This window comes from Haemaphysalis longicornis, unplaced genomic scaffold (genome assembly GCF_048455015.1).
Source record: "Haemaphysalis longicornis isolate Haplotype H1 unplaced genomic scaffold, Haemaphysalis longicornis Haplotype H1 scaffold_3, whole genome shotgun sequence".
Taxonomy (NCBI): domain Eukaryota; kingdom Metazoa; phylum Arthropoda; class Arachnida; order Ixodida; family Ixodidae; genus Haemaphysalis; species Haemaphysalis longicornis.
The window spans coordinates 18,201,538-18,225,505 of NW_027526335.1; the positions used below are offsets into that span (position 1 = coordinate 18,201,538).

The following is a 23,968-nucleotide window of genomic DNA, read 5'->3' on the forward strand; positions in this document are numbered from 1 at the left end:
AAGCCGAAGCACGCACCGAGACAAGCCGAGCCCACTGGCAAGACTTGTTATGGTGCGCGTGCAGTGCGCGAGTGGTTGTCGGTTTGGTCCGTTTGGCCTGCAACAACATCTTGACGAGATGACTGTGCCGAGAATAAAGTACCTGATCTGGTTCGCCCACGAGCATGTGCCATTCAGAATGGCAGTAAGTGCCAATAACCCTGATTTGCTGTTGAAGTCACACTTAAACGCTGCCCCTTTATTTCTTGTTAGGAACTTCGAGCTATTGCATCTATGTTCGGCATCACTGTCAAGTTTTTAGAGCAGCCGAAAGGAGAGGTACTGTTACTCGTCATTCAAAACAGGAAAAAAAGGCTGTTATAATCACTTCTTTTCTTTGTTTTTCCCCACAGCCGTACTCTATTGTCGAACTGCCAACGGAGGACGATGCTAGGAAGCTTGCCTCCCGAAGCGTACTGATTCGGTATGTTCTCCTGCACCTTCCTCTTGATACTGCCATGTTATAATGCTGCAGTCGTTAACTGGGCCCTTGCAAACAGTTTCTTATGCGATTCTGTGTATCAGTGCCTCTGATTTTAAGGGTTTGAGCATGTATGACTTGCAAATGCTAAGCAGGTGTGGAGCAGCAGTTTTACTTCTGCAAAATACCGTGCTCGAACATTCCTCAGTTTTATGTGCGCCTGACTCCTTTTTTACAAAGTAAGCAAAAACGCCCGTGTGTACGAGATTTCGGCGCACGATAAAGATCCCCAGGTGGCCAAAATTAATCCGGAGCCCTCCACTACGGCGCGCCTCATCGCCTGCGTTGCGTCGGCGCGTTAAACCCTACAATCAAATCAAATCTTTTTTACAAAGTTTCTCTCCACGTAAAATGTCCCCGTAACTCGGCTGTGATCATGCTCTACAAGGTCACGCACGGTAGTTTAGTTTTCTTCATTCCGAACTTAACATTTAAAAATATGAATAATGCTGCAGAGAAGAAACAGAAATTTCTTCATGTATTTCAGTGGATCCTTCACCGCGTTTATTCATCTTTGAAGAAATTCAAATCCGTATGTTTCCCTTGCTCAGTGATCCTTTGTGCTCATGACGGTACACTGCATTGTGGCAAAATGTAATAAGCTCCTTTATGCGAGCTTGATTCAGTAGACACCGTCGCAGTACTGGGAACATTGAGAGATCAGGTAGTAGAGGCTATCACTTGCGAAAGAACTTGGAGGACAAGTAATGCACGGACGGGATAATCCTTTACAAGTGTAAAAAGTTCAGTATCAGGAAGGGCATGAGACGTGGAGGCATGTCTCCATCTGACAGTCCCACCTACCAGTGCTAACCTTGTCGAGTCCACAGAGCAAAAGAATGCCGTGTGACCAAGGAGAAAGAGCATTGCTAGCGAATGGCCCGCATCCCAAGCATGTCTTCTGCTACCGCTCTTCGCTCCGCCATTGCCCCTCTACCCAACACTGTGACTTCCACGACCGGACGGATTAGTGGCCATGCTAGGCATAGCAGCTTTTGTATGCACCAATGGAGAGCGGAGCATGACAGCTGCAGAGGGTGCACAGAGGACGTCAGTGTGGAGAGGAGCTTAGCGTATATATAGCCAGGTTCCGGCTTACGTGGCTTTACCTCCTAATGTTTGTGCAGTGCATCGCCTCTATCGTCTTAATTGTCTCGCAGCAGCTTCACAGATTAGACGGGCCAACCACTTCGACTGATATTAATGCTCTGCATTACACTTGTTGGGCTGAACAGCGTAAATGAAGCCAGGCGTAATGTGCATCTTTTGTCCCTAAAATAATGGCTACACTAAGTAAAATAACAAAAACTTTAACAAGAAAGATAACTCATAACAATAAAGCAGCGCTCCTTCTGCTTGAACCGTGCCACTCTCCATCACCTTAGTGCAATGACTAAATTACTGAGGGAGCGTTAATTCTTACATTTCTCCCTATTACAAAAACACTTGTCCTCTTTCAGTTTGGCATAAATACGTATTGACGCTCTTATTATTTTCCTCCAAGGTTTCAATTCAGTGATGAAGTGTTCTTTCCCTCATGCAAACTTTGCCTGCAGGTCCATAGTTGAGCTGTGGGCCCACGCGAAGGAGATAGACGATGTGTGCGACCAGCTCAAAAAGTTCCCAGCCAAGTTCTGGGTTCGTATTTTTTATGCATGGCTGAAAGAGAACAGTTTCTGTGTGTGTTCTCACTGAAACTTTTTCTTTGTAACGCAGGATACTTACGGTGCCGAGGACCAGTCTTTCAAAATTAATGTTGAAATCTTTGGAAAGCGACGAGTACCTAGAGAAGTCAAGGTGGAAAAAATAGAGGTACCCTTTCACTCGCCCTTCCCAATGGGGGAAAATGGGGTCCTCTTTTAACTCATTGCATTTTTGTCTGAGCCTGTTGTGAACCTAGAACTTGATGTGTGTGGTTCACTTGGTTATTGTTGTAATCAATAAATATCTGAGCATTTTATGACAGTATCGGCAGTAGCTGTAAAGAAGTTTTATGTGGTATAAGTACGGGAATCCTGGGGCGGCATTCCCGTGTTTTGTCCCTTTTGTGTCCCTTTCAAAAGTGTCCCTTTTGAGCGAGCCCTGATTGGCTAAAAGTGAACACACGGATGTGACGCCATGCAAGCACGGTGGAGCTATGAGCCGTGGCTACTCGGAGCAGACGATTTTTCGTCGCCTTATTGATGGTTCGCTCGCAGAACAATAAACACATAAAAGAGACTCTGATACGGTTTCAGTTCTTTAAATTGCGTTTGCAAGAACAGTTACGGTATTTGAATCAAAGGCCCACTGCTTAACCGGAAGTACGTCACGATGAAAGGGACGCAAAAGGGACAGTTACAAGAATACCGCCCCTGGTCTAAACACAGAGTGTTATAAAATAAATGAGCTTCTTTAAAACTTAGTTTCCTGAGCAAACCACTCTTAGGTTCATGCTCAGACTTATACGCGAAGGTCACATTTTGTAATCTGATTTGTTCAGCACCGAAAACGATGACAGCACTGACCTCTTTATTTAAAAAAATGAATAAGAACAGTTTTCACCTATGGGGGGATCCGGGGTTATCTTTAAAAAATGACCACTTTGGAAAGGTGCTGCCACTTCGGGTATTCAGAATGAATTGCATAATATTTGATCTGCCGCTACATTTGGCTGCTTCACGTTTCGCAATATCCACTGGTAACGTAATGAGAAAATATCTTATTCTATTTGGTGCTGAAAAAGCACCATATTTACTTGTGCTACATGGCTTAAGAAAAAAAAATTTTTCTTTGTTTGAAAAACTCATAGTATGGCATCATTTTCTTTTAGGGTTGCCACCTGACCGGTTTTTTAGACAGCGGACCGGTTGCCGGTCTGTACCTAAAACCGGCTGACATTGGCCGGTTTTTTGGCAATCGTGCCGTGGTTTATTCTTTTTGACCTTTTGTAAGCGTAAATCCGCAACTACGACAATAATTATGTCTCAACAAGCTGTGCAAAGACGTCCGAGCAGAGGAAATATGTGGCCGAGCGCGATTCCTGAGATGGAAGGGGACTAAAGGGAGGGACAACACAACGAAATGCCGCCGGCGCAGTCAGGAAGTGCGGTTACTTTTCAGTGCAGCACATTCAGAGCAAAAGCAAAAATCTCAATCACCTCAGTGCAAACGTTATGTTGATTTCTCTGTAGGAAAACGCTACAAGAAATGGCATTGCATGTCAATTGAGAAAGAAAACGTGGCGTCTTTTTTTTTTTTTTTTTTTTCAACACAAATTCTGCCTTGAACTTCCCCCCCCCCCCACACACACACACACACACCAAAAGGTCAGTTTTTTTCTTTGGGGAAAGGTGGCAACCCTATCTTCTTTGTCACTACAAACTCACCTCTGGCATTAACCTCGGAATTTCACTAGTTAAAGAAGTTCAAGCCCCATGCAATTACAACAAAGAGGTATTCTCTGGTGTACACTTAGTTATTCATGTGCGGTTCACTTAACAACAATACCAAAATTGTCGCCGTAATGCATTTTGATCAGGCCAGCTTTTATAGCGGAGCTTTCTAGGTCACTCATGGCGTATGCCGCATCAAAAATGCACTGCAGAAAAGCCAGTTATCTCTGACGATGATAATGATTGTGGGTGAAGTTCACTGAAAGAAAAAACGCTGCCCGTGGTCAAAACCGAACCTGGGTCCCTCGTGTTATGAAGCCGACGTCTATCCAATTGCGCCATTCCCTCATTGTAACCATGACTATAGTTGGAACGGGAAGCTTTTTTCCTGCGAAATCAAATGGCGAAGAGTTGAAGCCCAAACCCCTGCAAGTCTAGGTTCGAACTCAGACGACAGCCATCGAATACCTCACATTGAAGCTTCGCGTTCAACCATCGTCATTGTTAGATGGAGGGTTGCGTGGTTTTTCTAAACTGGCCTGTGTGCATGCTTGCCTGTGGTGAATGCTGAATCTAGCTTCGTTTTCAGAAATTTGATTTTCTTCCTTTGAACGGACCAATCAAATTGGAGAACCCCGACCACACATACCACCTGATCGAGTATTATGGGATTGTGCCCAACTGCATTCCCGAGAAGCCACATGCTGTGTTCTTTGGACGTTGGGTAAGTCAGCGCGAGGCCATCACAGTAGCCGTGCATTCTGATGGATGCTCTGTGTCTTTACTTTGCCCAACAGTACTGCTTATGCTTGACTAAAATATTGTGTGTATGCCTGGTGTGTATGCCGTGCTTTGTCTCTGAAGGTTGGCGTAATTGTGCGGTTTGCATGAACCTGGAGTTAACATTTCTTACCGGCAACCCGATACATCGAACAGGCTTTTCTTGCATTCCAAGTTTTGTAGTGCAGAAGTGTTAGAATACAGCACCACTGATAAATTGGTGGTATGGACAGGGTTATTGCTGTGCCAAAATAACTTTCATCTAAGCAGTTTGGTGCTGCATTCCGCCATCATGAACTTTATTTCAAACTGTATGCCTGTATGCTGAAGTCCTCAAACAGTGGTCTCAACAGTAACAATGATCAAAATTCCTAATAAACAGAGTTAAGTGCAGATACCATACAACAGTTATTTTTGTAGTCTCACTGTTGGAGGGTTTGTATATCAGTTTTTTGTTAAGTGTGTATACATTCCAAAGAGCAGATATTCCTGTAGTCTCGCTGTTGGGGGGTTTGTATATCACAGTGTGTTTGATATAAATACATCAGCGTTAGGCCGGGTTATGGTGTTTTGAACCCCTAACGGGAGCACAGTTCAAGTGTTATTGCGTAAGGATTAATACTGTTATGTGGCAGACTATTATGCAGTGTGTTTAAACAAAGTTAGATTCGAAAAAGACCAATAAAAATCTTCGGCTGACATCCAGCCAGATTTTTTTTATCATCTTGTGAACGTGTTGAACTTGATTGTAGTATATCAATCAGTGTACAGTGTTACATGACTTGCTTGTAGTGCCTTTGGGCAAGTTGTTGAAATTAACTGTGGTGGTGGATTTTTGTCCTTGTGATGGCAGAAGCATTCAATGAAAAAACTGTGTTTTTTAAGTTCCCTTCTTATGAAACATCTTAAAGAACAAAATGTCTTTTCCCTGTGCACAATTAGTAATAGTGCTTTGTCACTGCTGTTTCCATGGCCATATCAGGTACTTAAGAGTTCCCTTGAATTCTTTTTTGCTCTTTTTTTTTCTTCTTGGAATGAAGATATGCAATGGTCAGAGGTCCCTGAAGAGTCACCTGTCCCTCAGGACACGCAAGTTTATTGCAAACACTTCCATGGACCCAACCTTGTCTGTGATAATGGCAAACATGGCCAGGATCCAGAGGAATCACCTGATTCTCGATCCCTTTGTCGGTTCTGGTATGCACTCACTTTTTTCTTCTTATTCTGTATGTCAGGTCAAACCTTGACTTACTGTCCGTACCCACCACGGTGACTCGGTGCCTAAGGCATTGTGTTGCTGAGCGCAAGGACACGGGTTTGATTCCCGGCTGCAGCGGCCGCTTTTCTAATGGAGGTGAAAAGCGAAAACATCCGTTGTGTTCGAGATTTCGGCACACGTTAAAAATCCCCAAATGGTCAAAATTAATCCGGAGCCCTCCACTACGGTGCACCTCATTGCCTGTGTAGCATCGGCACGTTAAACCTCATAATCAATTAAATCAAACTTTCTGTCCGGTTCTGTTTTTACTAAAGAGGCCACGGAGGCAGCCTACGATTGTGCTTCATGCCTTAAGCTCTCAGTGGTTTAAACAAAATCTTGTAAAAAAAATTAAAAATGGCTCTCGTACAGCCCTAGTTGGCACCAAGTGCAAAATGAAAGTGAAAGTTGTGCATGAAGTGGTCTCTCTGCATGTCATTCAGCTCTTCACTCTTGCACGAGTGCTCCGTGTTATTGAGAATGGCTTTTTTTTTTCCACTCTTCAAAGGCAGTCTTCTAGTTCCAGCGGCCTTCTTTGGAGCTTATGTCTTGGGCACAGATTTGGACTACATGCTTCTCCATGGCAAAGGTGCGTGTATGATCAGTGCAGCTCAGGTTTACGTGTGTCATGTTCTGTATAGAAGGCATTGCCAAACGGCATTGTCTGTGCTCGTCCGTTTCAGTTGCAGGTCCTTGCCTCAGTGTCTTGGTATTTTTCTTTTGACAGTGTTGCACAGGATCACTTGCACCACTCATAGAAGGCTCGACCTCCACTTGTAATCTACGCAGAACACAAACGCAGCCCCTGCTGTGACTATCAGGAAGTGCAGTCTTGTCCATATGTGGCCGGGACCAAAGTGCTTCTGCTGACGACCAAGCTGTTGGGAAAACGGCTTAACACCTCCCTCAGTACCCACAATAAAAAAGCTGACATAACTTGGCCATATTCACCCAGCTAATTGCGAAGCACCACTCCTGTCATATTTTACCCTTTGATTCCAATCTCTTCATTCCCTTTACTTTGTTTTTCACAACTGTTTGCATCTCCATGTCGCCTTTACCAGCGAGCTGCATTGGTGACTAAGCATAGGTGCACGATTCCCAACACCGCACCAACTGTCCGAAAGTGGTGCTAACACAAAAAATGCTTTCCTTCGCATGCATGACATCCAGGTTTATGTCCCATCCTGTTTATAAAAAGCCGAGTCTTAGCAGCTGCTGAGTCCTTGGTATAGCTTGTGCCATGTCTTTCCTTTCCAGCCAAGCCAAGTCGATGCAATGAAAAGCAGCGGGCAGAGGACGAAAGTGTGCAGGCCAACCTTCGACAGTACGGGTGCGAAGAGCGCTTTGTGGAGGTCGTCGTAGCCGATGCCTCTTTGCCATTGTGGAGAACAGAAATGCGCCTGGATGCAATAATTACAGACCGTAAGCGCACTTTACTGTTTTTGTGGTGTGAGCGACAAGTTTCTGCATTTGTGATAACATCCTCTGAACTGCTTAACATCCAGCACCTTACGGGATCCGTGAGGCCACGGAAAGGATTGGCATGCGCAAGAACTACGAGATCCCGGGCCATTTGTAAGTGTGCTGGCTGCTGTGTTCCTTTCGCGCTGTCTTTCTTCTGTGCCCGTCGCGTTTTAATCTGTGAGTGTTACACACACATTACTTGGCTCAGTTAAACGCGGCATCCCCAGATCAGCATAACCAAACATCACAGCCGGAAGCTTTCAACAAAATTCTGCCTGGCAGGCGATTCAAAAAAATTTCCTGGAGGCTTCATATTTTATCACGAGGCTGCTCACATTGCCACTGTGAAAATGCCTTCCCAGCAACGTATTTGTGTGAAGTTGTGAATCTTACTCTAATTAAAGCTTTCTGTGAAGCTGGCTTTTACACATTGTGTTGCAGTGAAGCCTCATAAAAAAATTGTATTCATGCATGTTTCGCAACATCATACACCCAGCAACAGTAACATAAGAGAAATCTTTAGTGCCCTTATAGTTTTCTTGTCTAATTACCTATTGACTCATTTTTATGGCTCGTCTTTGTTCCGCACACTCCAACGGGCCGCAAAAGTACTGAGATTTTCCCCTCCTCACTGTGAAAGGAACGCATTGTCTTTTTGCTTCTGATTGCGATTTTGGCTACTGGCGCGCTACCCTGAAATGGAAGTGATTTTGTGTATGCAGCATTCTTTGTGTACCTTCCATGTCTTGGACATCTTGAGATTTGCGCCCCTTTTTTCTCTCGTATTCAGAGCAGCACAGCACATTCCCTCCAAGGTTGCCTACTGCCTCAGGGATGTTCTGTGTGACCTGCTCAACTTTGCTGCACGCCATTTGTGCTTGAATGGGAGGCTCGTGTTCTGGATGCCCATCTACAACGAAGAGTAAGCATCTTTTGCTTCCTTCCTTACCTCTGCTATCCTTTAACTCTTTCGTTACCGCGGGAAATTGACCAATTTTTGAAGGGTCTAACAAAACATTTTTTTGTGCTATACCTAATGGTTAGGCACACATTGCAGTGACATAAAATGCAGATTATTCCACACGCTTTCCAACAACACCAGTTTTAATAATGTTTTCCTAAATATAGATTCCGAAAAAAATTATCGAATTCGAAATTTTTGTCCACGCATCGAAGAAAATAAGAAAAAAGTAAGTTGTGTATAATAAACCACCGGTAGTAGAAAAAATTTAGAATATACATTTTGTAGGTAGACATTTGAAAAACCCGTCCTAGAAAAAAAAATTGAGTTGCGCAGTACAATTTGTCAGATATAAAAGAAACACGGGCCCACGTGGTGCCCGTGCCATGTGGTGAAGCCCAACCTCTATTTCAAGTTTTGCTATTTTGGATAGTTCTCTAGAAGAAATCTCGTGGTTTGACATTATTAAAGGCCCAAATTAGCCTCCACGTGATGTAAAAACAACTTGTCAATGATTATGACTGGCACAATATTGAAGGCAAGCAAGCGATGTGAAAAAATCCGCTTGGAGTTGAGAACCAAACTCTTTGGTGGATGCTTGTTGACGTTCTGATGATAACTTATCAGTCAGAACTTTCATTTGCGGTTTATTATCATGTTCCGACTCACTATGGTAGCCCTGCTTGCAGGAATAAGGTACGATGCGCTAGAATAATGCCCAGCAAGCTTCCACCAAGCCACCGCCGGGCTGTGAAGCGAGTTCAGCACTACGAGCCTACTACATTGCAGCGCCACTTAACAATTTCGAAAAGAAACAAATACAAGGCTGTTGGAGACTTTGTCAGAATAGACAGTACTACTAAGAAGCGACACTACACCTCCGGAAATACCATCGTTTGAAACCGAAACTGGGCGGTGAACACCTGGCGGTGTTCAAGGCCAATTGGAAGCGTTCTCCTCGTCTGAACTGATACCCGATGACTTGGTGTTGTCGTTTGACTTTCATCGAAAGCTCTTATCACAGAAGCAAGGTGTAGATAAAGTGGAAGCGCGAGCGGCATGCTTGTTTTGAGGAGCAGTAGCGGGCAACGGAGGCGCCATGGCAAATGAGCTTTTCGCACTGCAAAAACGAAACTGAAACTGCTGGAAACTGGTTGAAAATGGCAGGCACACTTGCTAGACATGCGGGGGATCATCAGAAATAAGCTTTGGGAGAATAAAGCTGCCCTTTGTCCGAACCAAAGATCATTAGTGAACAGCTGGGGCCATTTTCAAGTAATTATCACCTCTCAACGCTGTCGGATTACAAAGCTGACCCCATTATTTGGTATTTGACTTGCCAGGAGCCTTTTGACAAAAAAAATATTATGGTAATGCAGCCTAACCACGACGTGCATCCTTTTTAAACGCGGAGCGTTTCTTAGTCGCACGATGTCCCTCGACCGTCGGCGGCGGCGTCCACACGCTCACTGCGCGTGCGCGTCGCGGCGAGGCGCAGGTGCGCGTCTCTCTCCCGTACCCTCCTCGCTCTCAACAACAGGTGCAGCGTTGTTGTCCGTCCGCACCCCTCCCCCTACACTATAAAAAAAAAAATAGTTATCGGCGCCTGGTTTCGATCCCACGACCCTGTGGGCGGAACGCGAGGTACATGGTGCTCTTCCCACTGCGCCACAAAAGCGACACAGAATCAAAGGCTACGAACGCGCCTTATATCCTTGACTCATTCAAACTACGTCACGAAGCTGCTGATACACGGCAGCAGTTGCATCGATCTCGTCTGCACCAGTTGCTGCAACGCATGACCACTGCTTAAAGACCCCTTAACAGTACACTTTAGCGACCACGAAGCCGTCGTTCTCAGCATCCTATACAACGACAACAGCAACAAATAAATAAATAACGACTTACAACAACCTACTCCTTGCCTTCACTTCTTGCGTCACAAAAAAAAGAAAAATTGGGCCCATCTCTCCCCGAGGGGGGACTCGAGTCGCAATATCACGAAAGTAATAATTAATATATGAAAGAAAAAATAATAATTAATAGTAGTAAGCAATAATAGTTAACACATTCACTACCACCCCACCACCACCCCCCAAACACTAACATTAACGCAATACACCCACCCCCTACGCGACGCATTTACTCGAGTCCCCCCTCGTGGGGAGATGGGCCCAATTTTTTTCTCAAGTGCAGCAGCCACGCCCCCTTCCACAAAAACACACGCACCTCAGCTCGCAAAAAACGCCGCCAAAAATCTCAATGTCGCCGGAGCGGGAAAATTTAAACTGATTCTAAAAGGGCAGTGCCTAGACTAACCACTGGCCGCATTGGGTGTACGAGAAACGACTACAACATGTCGATATAGGCAATATAAATCATCGATCACCGGTGATTGATTTGAATAGGCGTAGTAACGAAAGAGTTAAATGGTGCTGTACCCTTCATACTACTCTACCATTCGAGCTAGTGCAGCTTTTGCAAGGGACACAGAAGTTTCTCAAAAACTGACAAGCAGTTGAAAGGAACACAGGTTGTCACAAATTCCTGCTTGCGTGCCAGTGTCCCTTTACGCTACACTAGTGTTGTAGTGTTGTTCTTGCAAGGTAGTAATTGTGCACTTCTCTGTGCAGCTTCAGCGAAAGCAGCCTTCCACGACATCCCTGCCTAGAACTCATCACCTACTGTGAACAGTCACTGACCAAGCACTCTTCGCGACTGCTCATAACCATGGAGAAAATTAGCGAGCCTGACGTGAGTTGCGCCTCCCAGCTAAGTCTCTTGGTTTTATTATTATTGCACACTGAAAAATATTCTCAAAGGCATTATAATGCATGTACAGTTCCCGTATACTTTTTCGTGTGTGTGTGTAAAATTCTCATTTTGTACTAGCGATCACATTGCGGTTATTGAGATTGCTTGCTAGTAGCACTCAGCAAATACCGTTATTCCTTATTGCAGCAAACGTCACGTGCTGTCATGTCATCTACTGCGGAGAAGTTTCGGGATCGATACTTCATGGGGACAAAAGCCAAAGCCGAAGACGGTGAAAGCTGACGTCGGTGAGCCACTTTGGCAGCCTGCTTCTGGATAGACTTTGACCCGACCAGCCCCTCTGCATACAGCTGTGGATGCTGGCGCAGTTTGGCCTCCATTGTGTGACCGCTGTTCCATTGCACGAGTGCTTGACCTGGCGATAAAGGGTTGCGGCATGCATGCAAGATTGTAACAGTAAAACAAGTAAAACCAACAGTTTTACAGTAGCTATTACCAGGTCGCGAAACTCCTGTTGAAGGTTGATATAGGGACAAAAGCTTCCGCTAGGGATTCCACCATTCGTATGGGGGCCACGAGCCACCGGCAATGCTGGGATTAGATGCCCACTACTGCTGAAGTTTCGACGCAATCATGTGTGCGCTGTTCTTCCTCTTACCTTTCCGTTAACATAATTGAACGCATCAATGCCACTCAACAAAACAAGCCGAAGCAGGATCCAGCGTCGACGACGGATGAGTGCCTGAGAACTGTTTACTTGGGACCGCAAGCATATACTGCTTACTTATGAGTGTAGGCATACCTTATAAATGGCAGCGCCCTTAAAAAGTTCTCACGCCTCGTGCTAACGCATTCTGGTATTCTCACGGCCTAATTAATTACATGGATACTTGGGAGGCCCCGAAGTGGTAGCTCGCATGTGTAGGAAGACAATGCCCATCACGCTCCATGCTTTCTGGCTCGCCAATGTACGCAGCTGGTGCCGGACCAACTCCAGAACGTGTATATTTGTGCTTGGCCAAAGAACGGCTATCCTTATGTGATAGGCAAGCTTCCTATCCTTGTACAGCGACAAATAGGGGGTGAGGCGTGAACGGGATACTACAACACAAGTATACAGGACGAGGGCAATCGCATTGGTTTCTGTTCGGCTCGTCTCTCACACGCTACAACACAAGTTATTCAAGTCAACTGAATGGTTGAGCACGTAGGTTTACTGCAACTCCATGATTTGAATTCTCGCAAAAATATGCAGTTGTAGCGGTCGCACGTTAGTTTGCTCCCATCGCTTCCTCGAAACTGGGAGTTTTGTGGTTGCGCAGCCGAGCGCTTTTGTGTTTGCGCATTTCAGTATTAAGGATTTTAAAATTGAACTGAACGAACAACATTTATTGAGATAGGGGAGGCCACATGGCCGTAGTTGGGGAAGGGAAGAGAGGCCGGCGATCAGTCAGTCATGATTAGGACTCGTACATGATTTGTGATATCATGGGAAGGGGAGTGTAGACCCCATCTTACACTGCCCTTGCCAGGCCACTTTTAATTAAAAAAACACCTAGTGCTTGGTAAGGGGGGACATCAGGAGACGAGTTATAAACATGAGTTTCACGTGCCTAACATCTGATCGATCACTTTTTTTCTCGCAATGTGCGCGAGAAAAGAAGCCCCCACTGTGCCAGCTTTCTTCGCTTGTTCCTTTTGCACCGCACCTCCCCCACCCCTTGCCCTCTTATATTCCTTGGTGTCTTAGCAGGTGGGTGAAAAACATGCCTACAATCCAGGCTAGACACAGCAGTTAGATACAATAGTTGGGAATATTTAATAAACAATAGTTTTCATTTTGCAGTAACCAACAAGGTAGTGCTACCTTTACAGTTCTGTGAAGCAACACCAGCGATAGCACAACAGCAATAGTTTTCAAATAGTCAATGATTGGCAGCACTGTACAGACGTTTTTACAGTACCTGACGAACCATAGCATTGCACCAACATTTTCCCACGTGGATATCTATCAATCTCAGCTGTACCCAACTTGGTTGGTAGTGCACCATCAATAGCTTCCTCACTATTGATAGTTCAATTCTTGTTTGCCTATCGACAGCACTATCGTTGGTTCTACACCGCTTATGTCAACGTTTGCCACTTGCGCTGAAACAAGTTCGGGGTATGGCTGATGCAACTGACTATAAGCCAGTACTCAGCATGCGAGTTGGTTTTCATTGCCTCAGTTGTGGGCATAGTTGTCTCGGGTTCTTCCCCTCACAACTCACGAAGGAAATGGGTTAAGCAACCATCTTCCAGAGTGAGCTTCCCTTGCCCATTTCATTGTTTACACAGACCCAAGAACATGCCAGCATGTTAGTCCCGTAGTGTGCATTTTGGGGCACCTCAGGGGCATTCCCCTATTTTTAAATGAATGTGATCCCGGATGTAACGCATGGTGGCATTTTTGCATGGCCGAAAAGAGAAAACCGTTGGTATCACCAGTACTTACAGCCAGGTGCATGGCTGGGCATTTCCTACGCTGCATAACATTTTTCTTTTTTACCTAAGTGCAAGCATGAGAACTGTTGTAGAGTGTAGGCCTTTAGCTTATTCTGCAGATTGCTGAACAGTTAGGCAACAAAGTACTTTGATGCTGGTGCAACTGTATGCTATCTATTGTGAATTGACATCGCCAATATTATCTATGCATAGTAAATTTTGAGCAACTTGTACATCAAGAATGCAAGATTCCTGCAATTTAGCAAGCACAAAAGAGATTATGAAATGGCCAACTAGACCAGTGGTTCTCAAATGGGGGTCCGCGAAGCCATTTCTAGGATCCGCAAAACCCTCACCCGCTTTTTTTTTTTGTTTAAGCGCGACTGTGCCACGTATTGATGAACTGACCAAAATGAAGTGATGTGGCACGTTTGTTTGATGTTTTTGGTAGCAATAAAAGGCACCTGTTTCACGCTCCAGTCGTGTTAATTTACCTACGTACCCCCCCCCCCCCCCCCCTTCCCTCCCCTCCGCTGCAAGGGGTCCCCCATCACTTCCACCAGTCCACAAGGGGTCCCCGACACATCCATGGCTGAGAACCACTGAACTAGACGATGCTGTCAAGGGGCTTTTTCCATGACAACGTTGGGCCTATTTTGGGAAGTGTTCTGACTTTTGCAACATGCACCTAAGCCAAGCTGGTGTGCCTCTTTCTCACCATATGCCACAGCAGACAAGGCATGTTTCCTTCTTCTCACCTGATCATCTTGCTGCTTACTTTACATCTCTTAATTATGGTTTCAGCGTGTTTTATTCTCAAGCACCACATCACTTTAACCCCTTCTTTTTTAAAGATATTGTTAAGCTGGTGTGCCTCTTTCTCACCATATGCCACAGCAGACAAGGCATGTTTCCTTCTTCTCACCTGATCATCTTGCTGCTTACTTTACATCTCTTAATTATGGTTTCAGCGTGTTTTATTCTCAAGCACCACATCACTTTAACCCCTTCTTTTTTAAAGATATTGTTGTACCTATATTGTTTTTCTGACACTTTTTTGTGGTTACCAGTTCTTGTTTTACTTTCAGGTTGTTGGATGACCTCTTACAAGTTCAGGTGGGAGAAAAAGAAAAGCTGCTGTTCAGAAGTCAGTGCACCAATGTTTTCTGATTCAACTCTCGAGGAAGTGGAGAAGAATAAATTGTTTTACAATTATATACTGTCTGCATCTCTCACGCCGTGGGAGGCAAGGACGCATCAAGCTGAAAAATGCCGCTTCTACGTAGCTGCTGCACAATTACTATAACGATGAACATGTGCACACTGTTCTACATCTCACTTAAAAACATGGCTGGTGATGCCTTCGTTTCAAAAGCCGTATTGCAAGCACTCAGACGTATCAAATTTATGGTCGACAAAAGATGACTGCAGCCTGAACAAACATGTGCTGAGGATAGACTACTCCCACGGCCAGTGTTGCCCATGTGATTCTCTCTCCCTCCCTTGCCTCGTCCATTACCTTGGTCCCTGTAATCCGCTGCCTGCACTCAAGGGAGCAGCTAATCGCAGCAGGAACTTCCCAATCCTCTTTTCTTCCCCTGTACATCTAGTGGCTCTATCCGGGAGCACAGTGGCCCCGAAGAAGAGCAGACACAGGTCTCGGGCGGGGTATGCAAATGTTACACAGGCGTTTTCTTTTCTGCCTTTCCGTATAAATACAGCGTGTGGGTGCAGGGGGTTCTTGGGCTGGGTCAGGGTGCTCAGTTGATCTGCAGGGTGGCCAGCATGCTGTCCAGCAGCTGCACCTGGGAGTCGTCGCACTGCCTCTCCTGCACACACGCACAGCGACCAAGTGAGGACACTGGGGCACAGAAAAAGAGGGGCTGCACACTGACAACAGGGAAACTGGTTCCTGCAAAGGGCATGCTGGGACCGAATTCTACTGGGTGCCGGAAGGCATCCGGAAGGGCGCCGGAAGATATCCGGCGGGGTTGATTTCCCGTGGGGTCTACAGGACGTCACCAAATTGTAGCCGAAACTTATTTGCGTGACGCAGGCTGGGTGACGTTTTCGCTCAGCGCCAATCGTGTGAGACCCCGCCGGATATCTTCTGGCGCCCTTCCGGATGCCGGCACCCAGTAGAATTCGGCCCCTGGTCTCATCACCTCACTTTTACACCAACCCCTCATACCAGAACAAAATGCCACAAGTTATCGGCAAGCTTCCCACTACCCAACGTCCACAGCATTACAGAGGCAATAAAACATCAGCCCAATCATTTATAGCAATCGGCCGCTGCCAAATGCACTGCCTAGTGCGGACTGCAAGGATGTGCCTGATGGGCTGCCACGTTCTCTTTATTGTACAGCATAATTGTTTAACCCTGTAATGCCCAAATAATGAAAAAGATCAGATAAAAATTCTAATGCAGGTGTAGGCCCGCCGAGCACGCTCACAATGGAGAAATCCATCCTTCAAACTATATTTGGGACTTGATGCGCCCAGTTATTAAGCTATATCTTTTTTAAAAACACTTGGGAGGTATCAGAAATAATACAGTAGGCATTTCATGGCGGTGGAAAAGCCCAGGTGCAAGTAAAAAAATTTGAAAGATACCATATCTTTTATGATACGTTGGGCATTACAGGGTTAAACTTGGCATGACCATCATTCCAAAGAATCTCTTCTAGTGGTCCAAGCTTGTATTTTGTCTAAATATAGCCACCATAAGTCACACTGAAGTTTTGCTTTCCACACATCGTTTAAAAAAACACACAGACCCTAATTGCCCTTGACCTGCTGTCTAGCTTGAAAGCAATCTTGCACCAAGCAGTCCAAGGACATTATATAGATGGCAGCACTGCCGCATTCCTTGCTTCATAATGCCCAACAGTCTTCTCTGTAAGCCCCCCGGCTATAACTGCAGTGGCTGAATCATGCAAAGTGCAGAAAAGCAGGGCGTCTGTATGCACTTGTTGCATTTAGAATAGCCACAAAAAAATGAGGAAAAGGCGGCTCCCGTGAGACCCACCTGGTACTTCTTGGTGATCTGCTGAGATGCCCAGGCGGCATACCTCTGGTTGTCCTTCTTCTTCTGTACAGAGCTCTTGGGATGGGAACCAATGTGGCTCGAAGCCTGAAAGGGACCGGCACACCAGCAAGTTGTGCACTCAGAGTGGCCCCACCACTGAAGTGTCAATTCGCTCGTCTCAGTATGCCTTGTAGGATGCGTCCCACCTAGCAAACTCCCACGTCCTCGAAATAATTTTGCAACGCTCTTAGCATGCTATGCAGAGGTCTCTGCTTTCTGGCAGTCCACCATAATTAGTGGTGAAGCATATACCCTGGGACTGTACTGTATTTTAACATAAGTGGACAAATGTAAACTTTAATACAGTAGCAATTAACCTTAATAAATAGTGAAGCCAGGTAATATGCAAATTTTGCCCTGAAGCCTGCAATGCCACGCTGCCACATCCTTTTTTGCACCTTCATTACTTGCAGCAGGATTCCTGTGACTGGTTTACAAAAGTGCACAGGGTGGCAACACCCATTTCGAAATCCTTGAATTTTGGGAATTCATTGAGCCAAAGCTGCATCTAAGCACATCATAGTAGAAGGCAGTGAAATAATACCATTAGCAAGCGCCAAAGGCTCGACGGGCGCTTTCACTTCTCACCTCAATCGGAAAAATGCCCCCAGGAAGAGCTGTAATTTACTTAATGGGGGCTGGCTACGTATTACCTGGCTGGCTCTTGAGTGGAGCAGGTACACCACGAAAATATAACAAGCACGTACACCCTGTTAGCGAGTGCCCTCAAAACACCAGAACTTCTACACATATAAAACTAGCCAACTCAATAACAATGCAGCAATAACTATTTCTGTCACTAGGGTGCATCACAACCAACTGGTCAATCTCATTCACACTGAGCTCAGGGCACAGAAAACAGCTCCTAAGTGGGTATAAAGCCTATCAACTGGTCCAAGAAAATATTGCAACATGAATCTACATTTTCTACACTGCAGGCGCATTTGTAAAATGCAAACTCAAATGACGATTTGCTATTGCACATGTTGTATGAACACAGAAGCCAGCCAGTAATGAATGGCTCACCAGGAAAAGTCCGTAGAGGGCTCGAATGTTGTTCGGGTTCAGCTTGACTGCTTGTGCAAAATAGGACCTAGCTAACTCCATAGTTTCCATGTTTCCTATTGTGTACTGAATCTGAAAGCAGAGAGACAGAAGCACTCTGAAGCTCAACAGGGTCATGTGAACCATGCATTCACGATACGTCACACAAGGTAAAACATAGTGGTTTTTAAACACCTTTTAACTCTTTCATTACCGCGGTAAATTTTGAGGGGTCTAACAAAACATTTTTTCTGTGCTATACTTATTGGTTAGGCACACATTACAGTGACACAAAATGCAGATTATTCCACGCGCTTTCCAACAACACCAGGTTTAATAATATTTTCCAAAATAATGATTGTGAAAAAAATTATCGAATTCGAAATTTTTGCCCAGGTGTCGAAGAAAATAAAAAAAAGTAAGTTGCGTATAATAAACCACCAATAGTAGAAAAATTTAGAATATACATTTTGTAAGTAAACATTTCAAAAACCCATCCTATAAAAAAATTGAGTTGCGTGATACATATTGTCAGATATAAAAGAAAATATTAGCCCGCGTGGTGCCCATGCCTTGTGGTGAAGCCCAACCACTATTTCAAATTTTGCTATTTTGGATGGTGCTCTAGAAGAAATATGGTGGTCGGACATTATTAAAGGCCCAAATTAGCCTCCACGTGATGTAAAAACACCTTGTCAATTACTATGACCAGAACAATATTGAATCCAAGCAATCAATGCGAAAAAATCCGCTTGGAGTTGAAAACCAAACTCTTTGGTGGATGCTTGTTGACGTTCCGACGATCACTTATAAGTCAGAACATTTATTTGAGGTTTATTATCATGATCTGACTCGCTATGGCAGCCCTACTTGCAGGAATAAGGTACGATGCGCTAGAATCGTGCCCAACAAGCTTTCACCAAGCTGCCGTCGTGCTATGAAGCAAGTTCAGCACTACAAGTTCAGCCTACTATATTGCAGCAAGTTCAGCGAGTTCAGCAAGTTCAGCCTACTACATTGTAGCGCCACCCAACAATTTCGAAAAGAAACAAATACAAGGCTGTTGGAGACTTTGTCAGAATAGATAGTTCTACTAAGCAATTTTACACTAGACCTCCAGAAATACCCTCGTATGAAACCGAAACTGGCCGGTGAACAGCTGGCGCTGTTAACTCTTTCGTTACCGCGGGAAATTGACCAATTTTGAAGGGTCTAACAAAACATTTTTTTTGTGCTATACATTATGATTAAACACACATTGCAGTGGCATAAAATGCAGATTATTCCACGCGCTTTCCAATGACACCAGTTTTAATAATGTTTTCCTAAATAATGATAGGAAAAAAATTATCGAATTCGAAATTTTTTGTCCACGCATCGAAGAAAATAAGAAAAAAGTAAGTTGTGTATAGTAAACGACCAGTAGTAGAAAAAATTTAGAATATACATTTTGTAGGTAGACATTTCAAAAACCCGTCCTAGAAAAAAAAACTGAGTTGCGCAGTACAATTTGTCAGATATAAAAGAAAATGTTAGCCCGTGTGGTGCCCGTGCTATGTGGTGAAGCCCAACGACTATTTCAAATTTTGCTATTTTGGATGGTTCTCTAGAAGAAATCTGGTGGTTTGGCATTATTGAAGGCCCAAATTAGCCTCCACGTGATGTAAAAACACCTTGTCAATGATTATGATCGGCACAATATTGAAGGCAAGCAAGCGATGTGAAAAAATCCGCTTGGAGTTGAGAACCAAACTCTTTGGAGAATGCTTCTTGACATTCTGATGATCACTTATCAGTCAGAACTTTCATTTGCGGTTTATTATCATGTTCTGACTCACTATGGTAGCCCTGCTTGCAGGAATAATGTACGATGCACTAGAATCATGCCCAGCAAGCTTTCACCAATCCACCGTCGGGCTGTGAAGCGAGTTCACCACTACGAGCCTACTACATTGCAGCGCCACCTAACAATTTTGAAAAGAAACAAATACAAGGTTGTTGGAGACTTCGTCAGAATAGACAGTACTACTAAAAAGTGATACTAGACCTCCAGAAATGCCATCGTTTAAAACCGAAACTGGGCGGTGAACACCTGGCGGTGTTCAAGGCCAATTGGAAGCGTTCTCCTCGTCTGAACTGATACCCGACGACTTGGTGTTGTCGTTTGACTTTCAGCGGAAGCTCTTATCGCAGAAGCAAGGCGTAGATAAAGTGGAAGCGCAAGCGGCATGCTTGTTTTGAGGAGCAGTAGCGGGCGACGGAGGCGCCATGGCAAATGAGCTTGTAGTTGGGTAACTGCGTAGTAGCGCCAAATATGAATTTCGCACTGCAAAAACGAAACCAAAACTGCTGGAAACTGGTTGAAAATGGCAGGCACACTTGCTAGACATGCGGGGGACCATCAGAAATAAGCTTTGGGAGAATAAAGCTGCCCTTTGTCCGAACCAAAGATCATTAGTGAATAGCTGGTGCCATTTTCAAGTAATTATCACCTCTCGACGCCGTCGGATTACAAAGCTGACCGCATTATTTGGTATTTGACTTGCCAGGAGCCTTTTGACAAAAAAAAAATATTATGGTAATGCAGCCTAACCACGATCTGCATCCTTTTTTTTCTCAAGTGCAGCAGCCACGCCCCCTTCCTCAAAAACACACGCATCTCAGCTCGCAAAAAACGCCGTCAAAAGTCTCAATGTCGCCGGAGCGGGAAAATTTAAACCGATTCTAAAAGGGCAGTGCCTAGACTAACCACTGACTGCATTAGGTGTACGAGAAACGACTACAACATGTCGAAATATGCACTATAAATCATCGATCACCGGTGATCGATTTGAATAGGCGTGGTAACGAAAGAGTTAAGCAACACCGTGACACGCTACACAACAAGATAAGCAACTGCCCTGCTCAGTTACCTGCACTACTCTCTCCATGGAAAGCCTGCATTTTAGGTACGAAAATAAGAAAATGTGCTTTTAATAGCAGGCTTAAGATGATTGCTTCTCAGCGAAGCGAATTCGCATAGGTGCACACTGGGTATTAGCAGGCACAGCACAATACAACTGTAGCCGCTGCCGATCGTGATGAGGGGGGCACATGCCTCGGCGTAGCGCTGGTAGTAGAGGTGGTTGTGCGGGTTGCAGAGGATGAGCTCCTCGAGGCAGAAGGCGGCCCGGGCGAGGTCCTGCTCGCGCAGGTACAGCTGGCTCAGCTGCAGCCAGGCCTCCTGGTCGCCCATGAAGCGGCGCAGGTAGTCGCTCAGCTCACGCACCGCCTCCCCCACCTGCTGCTGCGACAGCAGCACCGACACCCGCCGCTTGTGCACCGCCGCATTCGCCTCGTCCGCGCCCAGCAGCTGCTCGTATGCGGCAAATGCCTCGTCGTACCTGTGATATAACGAGAAAGAGGAGGAGGAGGAGCAGCTGTGCACCTGTGGCCACTACGAGCGTCCACTTTAAACGTTCACTTCGTGTGCACGCGGACAAAGGTTAACCGCTCAGGAGAAGTACTCTCTTGAGTCCTCCACCACCCACCACAAGCAGATGTTTTGGGTTCGACATTATCTAACTTCATCGTTCTTTAATTTTGTCCTGCACGGTTTTCATCCTACAACAGAAAACCTTAGTGTACATCAGTGCCAAACATGGCAGTGGCCCAAGTCAAAAGATTCACACGCCGAACATGCTCTTTTTATATCGAGGTTGGCCACAAACTCTCACAACTTATTCCTACTCGGCATTCGCAGTCATCGCCAGGATGCGCAGCATGTGCTGAAAGCCATGTTCTCCGTTGATATTTCAACGAATATTGATAGTGCACTGCTGATTGATTGATTGATTGATTTTAGGGTTTAATGCGTCAACGCAACGCAGGTGATGAGGCACGCCATAGTGGAGGGCTCCGGATTAATTTTGACCACCTGTTGATGTTTAGCATGCTCCGAAATCTTGAACACTGGCATTTTTGCTTTTTGCCTCCATCAGAAAAGCGGCTGCTGCGGCTGGGAATCAAACCCGCGTCCTCGTGCTTAGCAGCACAACGCCTTCGCCACTGAGCCACCGCAGCAGGTGATAGTGCATTTACAGAAACTGGGTATATTTTGTGTATATTTACTGCAAAAATTTTCCCTCTGCTATAGCATACGCTGATGAGACAAAATATCAACGCTGTGCTTTATTTTCTTTTAATTCCCCGCTTATGCTGTTACAAATCCTGTTGTTTTTACAACAGGCCAAAAATGAAATAACGTCTTTTCAACAGACCACAATTTTCTGCATAAACAGAAACTCGTTTCTGTTGGCAATGCTCGCTTCTAGCGGCAATACCAAGTTCGGGCAATTAAATTGCGCATCCTACCTTTCCCACAGACTTACTTCTCAAGGGCTTCTAGCTGCATTGCTTCTAGTTTTTTCACCCGTAAACTCCCAGGAAACTCTTCGTCCAGCTTGTTCAGGCACTCCTTGAGAAAAAAAAAAAAAAAGAGAGAGAGAGAGAGATTGGTCAAAAATGCTATGCACGCCGGCGAGATCACAAATAAAGTGCTAAACGAGCCTCCCCACCTTTGCGAGAGCCATTTCGTGACAGTCCAGGGCAGCTATGCACACCTGTTCGTACACAACCCATTCTGCAACGAGCATACGGCAGTAACCATCTCAGTCACTTCTGTCATGTAAGGTACACCTATACTGCACCACTTACTTTCATCGCCCAGCTTTCTCACGTGCCTGGCGATCACGTTACGCCACAACTCGACCGTCTCCTCGGATCTCCTGTCGTTCTCCTCCCGCCACTGCCGCAGTGTTTCCCGTGCATCTGAAACACCGCGACCTCAGAGGTTTGCACACAATGATCAAATGAGAAATTGTGTATGCATGTCTGTTTACTTACGCTCGAGCTCCTCTGAAAAGAGATTTCAAGATATATATATTTTTTTATTCACAGAGGAAATCATTGCATGGATTTAACCGTGGACGGCTACAAAACACCAGCATGCATTTGCGGTTTCGCTTCCGCGACAAGAATACTCGTACAGTTGAAGGAGACCACAAAACCACCCTAAATGTTGCGGTTATGTTCATGCGCAAGTTTAGGCTACGACGCAGCTTCGCAGACGTATTACACGTATTACTACCGGGAAAAGGAAAGTTGCGAGTACGCCTTCCGGCAGACATCGGATCGTGCGGCCCAGCTCAGCGCGTTTAGTGCGTAGATACAGCAAATAACCACGCTAAGAACTTCCCGTCTCCGTCGCATCTGAAAGCGGCTGGAGGTGCAACTAAATACGCCCAAAACAGGGACTTCTATCAAATTTTCGATACGAACCTTCCCAGCCCATGCGATGCACGTCCACAGCGCCAGCAGCCATATTTGAAGAATACAAACAATCGACAAAGCGATTATTTAATCAGCCATAGGGAAACGAAGAAATGAGCCACTGAGGCAATGTAACATGTAGCGCCATCTAGAAGACCTTATACTATTTTTATTATTATTGTTGCATTATTTGCTTAATTGCCTCACTTGTTTTTGCAAATGGCATCACTTTGACGCGTCTGCAGTATCGGTTTAACTCATTTTTGCTTTTAACGGGTTGTGGTAGGATCAACGTTGATAGGAGACTACTTTTTTTTTTTCTTGAATAAAAAGTTGGTACTGTATTTTCTTGATTAAGCAAGTTTTACTTTAAGACACGTGATTGAGAAGATTCACGTTACGGTCACGATAAAATCGCAAAGGGCGCAGCCGAGGAGAGAGAGGTTTTTATTTTTTTTTCTTCCTCCATGGTTGCCTTGCTGCCGCATGGTTACCATGGTAGCTAGAAAAAAGGAGAGAAAATACACCATACACTTCAATGAAACCGAAGCTTCAGAGAGCTATGCCAGCTCGGCGCCCTCATTCCGAACCGCATTCAGCTCGGGCCGCGTGGACAGCCCTTCTCCACAAGCGCAGCTGATCTTCGAGGCTGGAGCTGGCCATGGCTCTCTCCCAAAACTCTGTGGAAGGATGAAAATGGGGAGGGAGGGGGAGGGGGGGGGGGGCAGATGAGAAAGTATTTGTGGGAAGACTACCCCTGGCGCGGGAGGTGGGGGAAGGTAAGAGAGTTCAAGGCGGAACTGCTACGCAAAATAGGGGCACTTCGGTTTTAGCACGAAATACACAAAGAAATGAAAAGAGGAGGAAGAATGAGAGCCGAAAACAAAATTGCCTAAATTTGGCT

At 45.3% G+C, this 23,968-nt stretch overlaps 2 protein-coding genes across 4 annotated transcripts; one reads left to right on the top strand and one right to left on the bottom strand.

The window, feature by feature from the left end:
* Positions 1-32: 32 nt before the first annotated feature.
* Positions 33-14,836, top strand: LOC144174043 (tRNA (guanine(10)-N(2))-methyltransferase TRMT11). 3 transcript variants are annotated; one of them, XR_013323425.1, is made up of 15 exons: positions 33-184; positions 253-318; positions 393-463; positions 2,077-2,158; positions 2,237-2,332; positions 4,484-4,618; positions 5,715-5,871; positions 6,441-6,521; positions 7,193-7,357; positions 7,441-7,510; positions 8,190-8,321; positions 10,994-11,114; positions 11,322-11,422; positions 14,160-14,357; positions 14,708-14,836. XR_013323425.1 is itself a non-coding variant. In XM_077702455.1 (14 exons), exons 1-13 carry the CDS (start codon positions 50-52, stop codon positions 11,415-11,417), a joined length of 1,407 nt encoding a protein of 468 aa, XP_077558581.1. In that variant the 5' UTR covers positions 33-49; the 3' UTR covers positions 11,418-11,422; positions 14,690-14,836. The 3 variants fall into 3 exon arrangements, 2 of the variants coding, with proteins under 2 accessions (XP_077558581.1, XP_077558580.1); XM_077702455.1 differs by lacking the exon at positions 14,160-14,357 and having other exon boundaries at positions 14,690-14,836; XM_077702454.1 differs by lacking the exon at positions 14,160-14,357.
* Positions 14,837-15,290: 454 nt separating this feature from the next.
* LOC144174045 (ER membrane protein complex subunit 2-like) lies at positions 15,291-23,229 on the bottom strand. The gene is made up of 8 exons (XM_077702457.1): positions 23,074-23,229; positions 22,450-22,563; positions 22,311-22,375; positions 22,125-22,210; positions 20,852-21,137; positions 17,737-17,847; positions 16,651-16,755; positions 15,291-15,448 (listed from the first exon to the last, which is right to left on the bottom strand). The coding sequence occupies exons 1-8, from the start codon at positions 23,114-23,116 to the stop codon at positions 15,380-15,382; spliced, it is 879 nt and encodes a 292-aa protein (XP_077558583.1). The 5' UTR covers positions 23,117-23,229; the 3' UTR covers positions 15,291-15,379.
* Positions 23,230-23,968: the final 739 nt, after the last annotated feature.

Coding starts and splice junctions, on each gene's coding strand:
- LOC144174045 (XM_077702457.1), bottom strand. CDS start 23,116: ATGGCTGCTGGCGCTGTGGACGTGCATCGCATGGGCTGGGAAG. Junction 22,564..23,073: donor GCATCGCATGGGCTGGGAAG/GTTCGTATCGAA, acceptor GCGGTGTTTCAG/ATGCACGGGAAACACTGCGG. Junction 17,848..20,851: donor ACTACCAGCGCTACGCCGAG/GCATGTGCCCCC, acceptor CTCTGCTTTCAG/ATTCAGTACACAATAGGAAA.
- LOC144174043 (XM_077702455.1), top strand. CDS start 50: ATGGTGCGCGTGCAGTGCGCGAGTGGTTGTCGGTTTGGTCCGTTTGGC. Junction 4,619..5,714: donor CTGTGTTCTTTGGACGTTGG/GTAAGTCAGCGC, acceptor CTTGGAATGAAG/ATATGCAATGGTCAGAGGTC. Junction 8,322..10,993: donor ATGCCCATCTACAACGAAGA/GTAAGCATCTTT, acceptor TTCTCTGTGCAG/CTTCAGCGAAAGCAGCCTTC.